At 38.0% G+C, this 12,020-nt stretch overlaps 1 protein-coding gene across 1 annotated transcript; it reads left to right on the top strand.

Moving 5' to 3' along the window:
• Positions 1-470: 470 nt before the first annotated feature.
• On the top strand, positions 471-11,449 carry LOC121410961 (transmembrane protein 168-like). Its single transcript, XM_041603371.1, has 4 exons — positions 471-577; positions 7,673-9,032; positions 9,471-9,745; positions 10,453-11,449. Exons 2-4 carry the CDS (start codon positions 7,768-7,770, stop codon positions 10,998-11,000), a joined length of 2,088 nt encoding a protein of 695 aa, XP_041459305.1. The 5' UTR covers positions 471-577; positions 7,673-7,767; the 3' UTR covers positions 11,001-11,449.
• Positions 11,450-12,020: the final 571 nt, after the last annotated feature.

Here is a 12,020-nt window from a genome sequence, read left to right as displayed (position 1 = left end):
TTCAATTATATTTACAAAGTATTTACAAATATATACAATCACGTGTTACAGAGTAATTAAATAAATACTACATGAAATTACTTTAGAGACGTAAAAGTAAAAGGAAAAGGTGACAATGCGCGTACAGCCCGCTGGCTAAATGCGCAATGCTGTCCAAGATCATGTGCGCTTGTGGGCCCGGCTTGTGGGATTTTGCTTTTTGCTTTCAATATTTTTGCTCCCTTTTCATAGATTACTGGAGGGAAAAACTCTTGTTTTTTTCATATTTTCGCTAGATTCCGAGGCGTTGTACAACACTAATAGCGAATATTCTTATTCGTGCAATGGTGCGAGATTTCGCATTCGGTGAAAGAAAGAAACGCTCTATTCAACTCGGCTAACGCCTCGTTGAATAGAGCATCTTTCTTTCACCTCATGCGAAATCTCGCACCATCGCACTCATGCCTATTCGCTATTTGTATACTAGAGGACGCTGTTTATTTATACAACTGAACGAAAGGAAATGTGTCGGAAAGGACCAAAATCTTCGTCAAATCTCGGACTGGTTCTCGTAAATAAACAGAAAAAGGATTCCAAGGTAGGCTAGCCTAAGCGTCTCTATGATAAATTAAAATTCTAATTGTTATCGATTGAAATTATGGAATAGAGTTGATCCAATGTCCTTCAGGCTTTAACGTGCAAGTTGTGTGCCCCACATATTCGTTTTTATGTTTGTATTTACTATATCCTACCTAATAATACTAGGCCTACGCCCATTTTGTATGATGGGGTGTCCAAACTTCGCGCACTTTTCAAAAATATTCATCAGGCTTAATTTTGTCCACAAATTATTCATAATTTATACAAAACCAAATCAAGAAATAGTAACCACATTGACGGCAAGATCGTAAACTATAAAATCATGGACGAAAATGTGAAGTAGGTCACGGGGTTTCGCCAGTATCGCGATCTCAAAATTCTATTCCGATCGGCGAATGCAGGCTGTGCTGGAAAACCGTTCAGAAAAAGTGTGACCTAACTTCGCGCACCAAAGCTTTTGTGGAGATTTAAACAAAGACTCAAGCTCAAAAAGTGAAATATTTATATCAGATTGATGGCAAAATGGTATGGAATCGGTTAGTACCACATTTAACTCACATTTTTGATGATTTCTGCTTGCAAAATGGTGATATCGTGTTGTTTGTTGATTTCTTCAAAACGGGCGCTAACGGTGACAAATTTGCCGATCTTTTGCCAATATTTTCATGAATACTGGACTAATCCTAAAGAAACTTTCAGCGAAGTGTAATTTTAGGTCGCTTTTCACATTGATGATGTCAGATTTTAAGGATATTGGCTAGTTTTGGAGATAATGACCGTCCGCGAAGTTTGGACACGCGCGAAGTTTGGACTCACTGCCATACGAACACAAACATGAATGGCAGTGAAATTCGACACCCTTAATTATTATAGCAATCTAAAGAACAGTAAAAAATTATAGATAAATCTGAAAAGGTCATTTTCAAACGTGAGTGACACGACAATCGGAGAGGTTTAAGGGCTCATATCTTCAAACTTAAAGGTTATGTATCAATCATGACTACTATATTATATACAATGTAGGACTGGCATGGGCCACTGCGAGTTTGATTTGAATTCAACAATTCGTTTAGTAGATATGATTAAAAAACGGTGCGTGAGTGACACGACAAATTTTGGACATGGGTTTCTGACCACTAAGACATATGGTTGGATTCGTGCCCAAGTAGTTGTCATGGAGTACTGTGAGTACCAGTAAATGTACATAAATAGTGTACCTATCTAACACATATAGTCAAAATCAATCAAACCTTCTCTATGGAAAATGGAACCCCCTATATACCGTGAGTGACACGACATCCAAAACGTGAGTGACACGACAAGTGCAAAAATACAACATTTATCTCAACATTGAAAGTATTTTTTGCATGATCTAGAAGAGTAAAATACCATTAACCAAAAAACAAGCTTAATTACATAATAACTGCTTTCTTTAAGTTCATAATATGTCATCCTGATGTTTTATTCTTGGCTTATGGTCATATTTGCCCATCAACTCACATTCCCTACACCATACCACATTGTCACACTAGGGCTTCTACCACTCTCCTCTTTAGAGGAGGAGGGGACACTTGAAGGAGGTGTTATGAGGTCTTGGCATTGACATCAACTCAAACATTCTTTTTGTGGCCTGATATCATTCAAAACTTTAACTCTTTCTCCCTATCTGTATATGAAAGTTTACAGGTTCATACAATTCAGCATCCACAACGGATGGAATAATTTTTCCTTGTAAGAAAGGTATTCTCAATAGTCACTAACATCATCTGGCATGGTCTGGTAGCCAATGATGTCATGTATGGCTCCTTTTTCTTAAAATATTGGATTACAATATTATCCTCCTTTAATATTTTAGGCATTGTCCAAATAGGACATGGCAGTTTCAATGTCTTTTTTGGTACCAAACCCCAATCACGTTGCTGCACACTTCAGATGGACTATCAGCAAATCCTTGAGAAACTTGGGAATTCATCTCAACAAGCATAGGTTTTCTCCTGAACACTGCTTGTATGTGGACCCTCCCAATGCAGTACATGTACTGTAGGCACTGTACCAAAATTCAGAGCTATGCTTTTAGCTGGAATCTTGTAAGCACCTTTTCATTGCTAATTATTTGATCATATACCATACCACGGGAATCCAGGGAAAGCCACAAGGTGAAAGACGCAGTCAGTACCTGATTCTTGCAGTCTGCTACTATTACATAACAACTACAAGTTATTAGCCTTTCCTTTTCTAAGCCCTTGGATGTCACACTAAAATCCAATTCAGCATCCCAACCAGGCTCCCTTTATACCTCAATAGCTTTTTCCCCTCGAGGTCCAGCTCTATTCTTACCAGGGTACCCCCCCCAAAAAAAAAAATTGATCTACTGGTACATGGCAACCCATCCAAAGTTGCTCAAATCAAAATGCAGTCTTGGTTGGGACTTGTTGGGACCTACATGAACATGCATCATTTTGTTGTAATGAATATGTGTAAATGCAAACCTGCTCTGAACACACATTGGCCCGCTTACGGTAATTTGCTGTTCAGACCCTACATGTAGTTAATCACTAGCGGTATGAATGGTGGCCGAACAAATAATGATTTTTAACTTGGCATGTAGCTGCTTCAAGCAATATCCAAAATGTTCTATCAAATCTCAGTACATTCTCACCTGAAATGTTTATGTTTTCTTGCAAATTTGTTTATTTCATGTCCTGGAATACCAGCTTTATGGCAAATGAAAAGGTTGATTTAATCAATCAGAAGGAAAAGAAAATATTTTCTTTTCCGAATTTGAAAAAATGTTTGGTGTTCATGGTGATCTCTTATATCTCATGTACACTACTTTACCACTAAATTTCTGCAAATTTCAAAAAAGGATCCCTGACTTTTCTAAAGCTCTATGAGTATAACAAAGAAATAACATTGCTCAAAAGAAAGGTGAACTTTCTGTTCATTTCTGTAAATGGAGACAGAGAATGTTTGAGTAATACATACATGTAGGTACATGTATGACTTGAAACATCACCATCACCAACCCTTTATGCATTGTAAATATGTCCTTTGCTAAAGTATAGTGGTTTTTCTCTTGATACATTCATAATTTTGTGTTGATTGATTATGTTGTTATATTCTTAATCACAGTACATTCACCAAAATATGAATTAGGATCCGAGTCTTCACACCAATGGAAAATTGTCAGGATTTTTTAAACCAAGGCAACCACAGAGAGGAGAGAAAATAGATGAACTCAATGTCAAATTCAATATTTCCATAAAAAGGAGTAAAATTAGGAAGATGGAGGAAATTATTAGCCTAAAATAGGCCTAAATGATGTCAGGAACAACATTTTGACTGTATCCCTGGTAAAGAGCTTCAGAAATTACTGGATGTCCTTTTTTATACACAATATAATACCGTGAGTGACACGACATTTCGTGAGTGACACGACATTGTGAGTGACACGACACAACTTTAACAGTTAATTTTAGCTTTACCTTAACACATTGGACCAAGTAACTTTATATACAATAAGGTACAGATAAACTGTATTTGCTCCAGTACTGGGATAAATTGATTATCAGAATACACAGCTCTAGAAAACTTTATGCATTTAAAACGTGAGTGACACGACAACCAGTTTTGAAAACTTCGAAACAAATTTTTTTTCAGAAAAACACTTCACAGAATTTTTTTTTGCTATTTAGGAGTTAGATACAATACACAGCTTGTATCTTGCCAACAAATGTGCTTCTAATACAAATTTTATATTGTGATAGGCAATATGTGAATTTTAATGCAAAAATCAAGATTTTGTAACATTTAATTTCCCTTGCATAAGATTCACTGTATCTCAAGACATAATTAATACTTTTATGTAAATGAAATGGAAAAATATACTTTAAGATGTCTAGTTTAAAAAAACATTGATGCCTAATGATTTCTACCAAGTTTTAATTTTCACCCTCATGTCCACTTTTGTTTGAAAAAGACCAAAAGTAAGAACCGGAAGTCTCAACAATCTTGTTATTTTTGGTAGAGATGCATGGAACTCTTTTTCTTTCCACTTTCTTTGCCCTTGGCTTTGCAAACAAATTGGCAGGACATCTCTGCCAATTAATAATGATGAAGAGCCAGAGGAATTTTTATGTTGATGTTTGGCATAAAGCACTTACATTAGTACGAGGTTAGTATGCTATACTAGTATACTAGTCTTGTTCACCAAACCGCTTTTATTTTTAGCCCTGGATTTCTTCATTGATGGCAGAAGTAATATTATTTGCAGAAACCCATTCTTGCTACTCACGAGACAGCCGGCAGCCGTCTGTTTCGAGGAGTTGTTAACATTTTTAAAAAATTTCTCCTTGTACACAGACGGCTCTCTGTTGTGTAACCCAGGATCTTACGTGTAAAGGCATGCTCACCTGACAAGCGTGAAGTATGGTCAAAATAATTCTCTGAATAAATAGTTAAAACAGAAATCAAGCACTTACCACGATTATATGGATGAAGGTCTAACGAGTGGCAGTTTTTCTGACATCTGGGCACAGACTGGAACCTCAAAAAACGAAAAGTTCTCTCCTACCCCCGTCTCGATCGGCCATTTTTGTTATGAATTGTAACAAAATGGCCGATCGAAACGGGGGTAGAAGGAGAGAACTTTTTGTCGGAACGCACAGAACGCTGCAGAATTAAGTGTAACTGAAGTTATCGATTGATTTTCATTATTTTATTGCCAATTTGAGGAGTGTTTGTTCGTAGGCTTGTAGCACATGTAGACTGGGATGGTCGCTAAAATTGTGACTTTCCGTGGGGCGGCAAATGCAACAACGGTTCTTGGACATGATAATATGTAAAATATTATGAGTGAATACATGCAACATGTTGCCATCGCTAAATTCTGCTCCTGACCTCAAAATTAAAATAATAATATGCGAAATCGTAGCATTGATTTGACTGAAAATTCTGCCATTCAACCCATGTGTTAAGGACTTCCGCGAACGCGCGCAAGCGTGTTCAATGCATGTAACCTAGTTACGTGTTTATTTTTTATTCGTTGTAGAATCTACGATGGCGGATAAGATGTCGTCGTCTTCGTCATGTTTTGACAGCGAAAATGACGATTTACCAATAGCAAATGTATGCTACATGCACGTCTTACCCAAGGAAAGAGGGCCAGTAAATTTCTTCAAGTAAAGAGCTAGAACAAATTTAAGCCTTTGCTGCATTCGTTGGTGTAGACTACCTGGGACTTCAGAATAAAAATAATTATTCGTGCAGCAGAGCTGTTTGCGATTGACTTGCATGCAGCCCGGCCAGCATTTCAGCAAGATCTGAATGGATCAAAATAAATATAGATGTACCGCGTTACTTTCAAAAGAGGGGGCACACCTCGAGTCCATTTTTTAAAATAAATCACTTTTTCATGACAATCTAACTGTTCTTCTTTCCTTTTTCAGTTTTCACTTTTTATGTTTTTTCTTAGTTCCCTTCTCCCTTTCCTCTTTTTCCCCTTTCTTTCTCCCCCTTTTCTTCTTTTCCCTTTTTTTAATTCCCCTGTGAACTCCGCCAGGGGGGACAGCTTGCCCCCCGGCCCCTGTTAAGCCACTGCTCCCTGGGCCGGTTTGCATGCAAGTCAATCGCAAACATCTCTGCTGCATGAATAACTATTTTTATTCTGAAGTCCCAGGTAGTCTACACCAACGAATGCAGCAAAGGCTTAAATTTGTTCTAGCTCTTTACTTGAAGAAATTTACTGGCCCTCTTTCTTTGGGAAAGACCTGCATGTAGCATAGATTTGCTATTGGTAAATCGTCATTTTCGCTGTCAAAACACGACGAAGACGACGACATCTTATCCGCCATCGTAAATGAAAAACTAGAGACATTTTCCTTGTCCATCCCACAGTCTAATGTGTACGAGGGTATAACATGTAACTGTAGCAATGATCGGTGAGATCTTCTCAAATTGGCTCTGAGTGTGATTGAGCAACGCTTTTGAGCTTTTGAGACCGGAGCAGACCCATTTCATGCTTATCAGCGGGATGAATTGTCTAGTGATTTTATTTTTCTCTTTTAGTTTTGAACCTTCCTGGAGTGAAATTAGTGTATATTGCAGTTTAGATGTCACATGTGAGAGACTAAAGAAAAAATTTTGAATAAATATATAGGTGGTGCTTGAAAAGGCTGACTACTCTGGCAGCTTTTTTCAACCTTATTGAGGTCCTAATGCCTCCTAGAGAGACAAGAATTGCATCTTAAAAGAACTTTTCCTTGGCAGTGTTGTGTCCAAGGCCAAGGCTAGATTGCTCAAGAACAAGGCCAAGGCCAGAAGGGTTGAGCCCAGACCAAGGCTGAATATTCCAATACAAGACCGAAGAGCCAGGAATAGGCCAGTCGTGGCTGCACGTTAAATGATATCCTATGGGGCAAAGGCCCAATATTAAATGTTATTTCTTTGCCCAGTGCTGCTCTTTGCTTTGATGAAAAATGTAATATTTTTTCACTCGTTCATTAAAATAAAAAAACATGCATGTACATGTTTATGTACATATACATTACATTACACACACCTATTCATACATGTACAAAACTATTTACCCACTGACCATATTATTAACCCTTTGAGGACAACTAGATTTTTTTGCCTGAAATTGTCTGGGAATCTACAGACAATTTGATTTAAAAAACAATCCAAAATCCTGATGCATAGTGAAAGTTTTCACTCTATTTTGATGAAAGGTGTAAGGATTATCACTTGGAAAAATTGCTCCATGTAGCTATAGAATATGACATTTTCTTTTTCTATTAATGCAATTTGCAGATAGGTTGGAGATTTATCATTATCGAGACATTTAAGCATTTTAAACTGTGGGTGAGCTGTCCATGTAAATATCAGAAATAGATCAGCAAAGCATCTGTCCTTGAACTGCAAAATTTCTTAATTATTCTCAACAGTGAAAACTGAGCTGAGGTATGTAGAAAGCACAGAGAGTACCAATTGAAAGTCTTTTTGATAATTTTAGTACAGTATTTATGTAGGTTTCTTCTGTAATAATCATATATTTACTTATCATTTATGTCTTTTTTTACTTTCCGTTATGCAGATGTGATTCATCATCCAAGTGTGAACAGATAAAAGGCCATTCTTGGACAAGTATCATCAGACTTCTCCACCTGCCAATAATCTGCTTGCATTCTAATGACGTCGGTCAAGTATTTCATAAGCCACTGTTTAGCCCTCCCCTTTCAAGCAATGAAGTCCCTGAATGATAGATGCAAGCTACAGATCATCGCCATCTTAGATGGCATAGTTCTGTTTGCTGCTGTATGTGTGGGTCTATACACCTGCTGGCAGCTAACCGGTGATTCAACCATCATCCTCTTAACTGGATTTGGTCTGCTCATTTTTGCTTTCTCTGCTATTCTTTACTACTACTTTGATCTAGTCGACTACACCCTTAGCTTCACTCATCTTTGGTATGGCTGCCTTCTCGGAATCATCTCCTTCATGGATGTCGGGCTCAACGAGGCTGCCCCTATCACCAAAGCCACAAATGGACTTCTCGTGAGCAGTCTTGTTGTCAGGATGATCTGGTCTTTCTCAGAGAGAGTTTGTGGCCAGACTAGCTACACATCTCGTCTCCTCACCACAGTAGAGAAATATGAATGTATTGGCTTTGGTATTGCATGTATGATGAAATCAACCTACATGGTCAGCCTCTGGTTACTGGTTATCGCATTTGCATTCACCATTGCATCTCTACGCCTGAAAGTAGCTTGTGCAATCCCGACTCTTGTGCTGTTTGTAACCCTGTCAGCAACTTTCTTCTTCCGTGCCATTGAGGTCCCAATAAATCCATTTGCTCTTAGTTGCTTTGCGGGAAGACTGCTCATCGATCCTGCGCTGGACCTATACTTTTGTGGATTATCAGTCCTAGAGAGGTGGAACTGTCTCATTAATCGTAGTCACCTTATTCACAGACTAGTCCTGCTTCTTGCCATAGCTTTTGAAGTCCTTTTCTTGTTGCTGGCAGGAGAAGCTACACTGACTCATGAAGAATGGTACTTTGCCATTCCTGCCTATGCTGTTTTTGGCGTCTTATGGATCAGTCTTCACATCGTCTTCATGATCACAGCTTGGGGCTTCATTGGCAAACTGAGAGAATGCAACCGTGCTTACCACGCTGTCAGCGATGAAACAAATAAAAGTTTGAGTGTAATCATGGCCTCAAAAGGATTACGCTTCTTTACAACTATATCACGGCGACTGGTGGCTTCGGCTCTTCTAAGCACCCTGTTCTTGGGTGCAGTGATGTGGCAGAACCATAATGCAGCCTTTATGGCTGGCTGGCTTATTGTGCTATCTCTTGAGGGCATGCTACATGGGCTTCTTTATGAGCTGGCTGGAGCGTTGGGAGGAACGTGCACAGCATATGCTGTTGTTGGCCCTTCCTCATTCTGCAGGTAATTAAAAGTAGTTGTTCTTACTTAGTAACAGCCCAGTTAAATATATAATACTATACTTAAGATGAACATGCAATTCTGTGATCTTAGCCAATTAACTTTACGTGTAACACTAATGGCCTCTTTGCTGCTTACCTGCTTATTGTTAGTGATTTGCATTACCATTTACATGCACCACATATAGTTATGCATGGTGCGTGAGAGGAACATGCCATCATCGTACCAATTGGTAATACTGCTATCACCACAAGTATAATCCAATGTTTATTTTCTGTTAAGATTGTCATGATTCAATAAGATAAGAAAATGTAGACCAGTGCTTCTGAGAGAAAACTGTCTATTTAGCATGATTAACCAATTTAACATGTTTGTAAATTGTATGAGTAATGTGCACCAATAAGAAATGCAATAACGCCTAAATGACATTTTTATCCTCAGAGCTGATGGATCTGCAGTCCCCCTACCCATGACAGCAGCTGAAGAAAACAGCAACCGCTCTATGGGTCTCCTCAACACCATCCAACGCTTCTTCCTCTACCACATGATAGACATATACAGCTGCGACTTCTCCACCAGTGGTCTCTCTATGGAATCCCTCCACACCAAGCTCAGAAGTTTTTTCTCTCGATGTACAGATGATGGGCCAAGGTTTGACACCTACTTACTGTATTACAGCGGACATGTTCATGCCAATGGTGATTGGGCTTTGGCTGGTGAGTGTAATGAAAAACCTGTTGAAAACTATCAGCAAAAATTTACAAATGTTGTAGTTTATTAATCCTTTTGATGGCATGTATGAACATTTTGATTACTCCACTGTAATGCTTAATTTGCAGCTATTTTATGGATAGGACCCTTGACAAAATACTGCTAAATATTGCGGTGAGGAAATTCATTTCCTTTCCATACATGTATATGTCATCTTACAAATGTTGCACCTTTTGTAAAGAGAAAATGTGATCCCATGTTTGGTGATGAGTATTTTATTGTCAACCAATCATTTCTTTTGTTACAACGATGAAGGATGTTTTATTTTTGGTAGATAATGCACATTTGTTAGTGTAGATGACTGATTCCTCATGTTTGTACCTGCATCAGTCAAAATTGTGCAATATGTGCATGAGCAATGTTTCTGTAATATTGCAGGAATGGGAAGATCATTTTCATACTGGGCCTAGGGATTCAGTGTGTCAATTATATTGTGCTACTGGTTACAAATTTGTCTGTTTATATACATTTATGATGGTTTTTGATGGTACATTAACCCCATTTCAAACTAATAAAATTTGAACAGAAATATCATAATTAAAGCCTTTGCAGTGAATTTATGATCTTGCTAATTAACATGCACTTACAGCTGTCATATTTTAAGAATGATATAGTGTTTTGTATCACCTTGAATTCAATCTTCCATGTGCAGACAATGGTGTGCTGAAATTTGACCAACTGTTGGAACTGTGGTCATCCTTGGACCAGCAATCAGGATCAAGATTAATCCTTGTCATGGACACACGCAGCGGAGGTGAATGGCCAAAGCGAATCCAGGGTGATGGGGACAACTTCATGGCTATCCAGGCATCCATTTTGAAAAAGTCTACAGACCCGGAGACGGGAGTCACTACATCTGTTGGGGATTTTACTAAAGAATGGGTAGACTTCAACTGCACTAAAGAAACAGATATTTCATGGCATGAGCAGGGTCGGCGTACTAAGGCTGTCTATGCCGTCTCTGGTCGATGGAGTGAGTTTATGTTCCATCAACCAACAGAGAATGATATGGAAAGCCACTGGCAGAGTAACTTTCCACGTACCACCCACCCACTTATTAAGCTTCTGCAGATACCTAGTGCATTTGATTGCTTATCTTTGTGCTCTGGTTGTCTCTATTGTATTAGACGCTGGAAACTCAAGTGGCTGCCACCAAAGATTATCAACACGGGGCATGGTTTCAAGTTGGTGCAATCTTGAAACGGTTTGTCCACATCTAGAGGATTGGTTATAGATTTATTCACTTGTTCATTTTGTACAGAAATTATTTATTATTTTTCCCATTTTACCATCAGATCTCATTCCAATTCTAACTTGCTTCTGCGATCAAACTAAGTGGATGGATACATAAACAATAGACTCTAACTACATGTATTTGTGAATGCCAATATACATTATAAATTAACCTTCACAATTACCATTCATGTAGGATGTTTTTGATACTCCTCAAAATGAAAACCCTATATCCTGTGTGTGAAATTATGTGTATATATAAAGATGCTGTGAAAAATTGTGTACAGAGAAATACGTGCAGTGGCTTACAGATTTTCTTCATACAGGAATGCTCCTGCATACATGAGTTTCATCCCCAAAGAATGTCTTACTTTACCCATCATTGTTTAAAGTCTTTATTATCGAAACACTGGTGGTTCCAAAATGACCATACTTCGAAGAAGTTAAAATAACTGAATTTTTTTAAAATAAGTTAAATCAACATGGGATATTCAACTTCATGAGAGGCAATGTGAATACTAAGTTTGTGCAAATAAATTTTTGAACCTCACATGCCTTACTAATAGTATTTTTCTATTGCATTGTTTCCAAAATGCATTTTGATTTATGCACATTGGGGTGAGCAGCATGTCTGTCCTGATATATCTAAAGCTCCATACATATTTTAATGTAAATGGGCATTTTAAACTTTTAAATCTGTCTTATCAAAGATTGCTCACCTGAAAATATATCAGCATTGTGGTTGCTTGTATGAAATTGTCTCATCAATTGATTTGAATACTTGAATGGAATTCAATTTAGAAAACTGTATGAAGCTGCCAAGGAGGGCATGGAAGTTTAAGGTATATGTACCTGTATGAAATTGAATGAGATGGACATTTAGTGCTACACAAAATGTACCTGTATGAAATTGAATGAGATGGACATTTAGTGCTACACAAAATGTACCTGTATGAAATTGAATGAGATGGACATTTAGTGCTACAC

Source organism: Lytechinus variegatus, chromosome 3 (assembly GCF_018143015.1).
Source record: "Lytechinus variegatus isolate NC3 chromosome 3, Lvar_3.0, whole genome shotgun sequence".
In the NCBI taxonomy this organism is placed as follows: domain Eukaryota; kingdom Metazoa; phylum Echinodermata; class Echinoidea; order Temnopleuroida; family Toxopneustidae; genus Lytechinus; species Lytechinus variegatus.
Note: the sequence above shows the minus strand (reverse complement) of the source record. Positions and strands in the feature narration are given on the sequence as shown.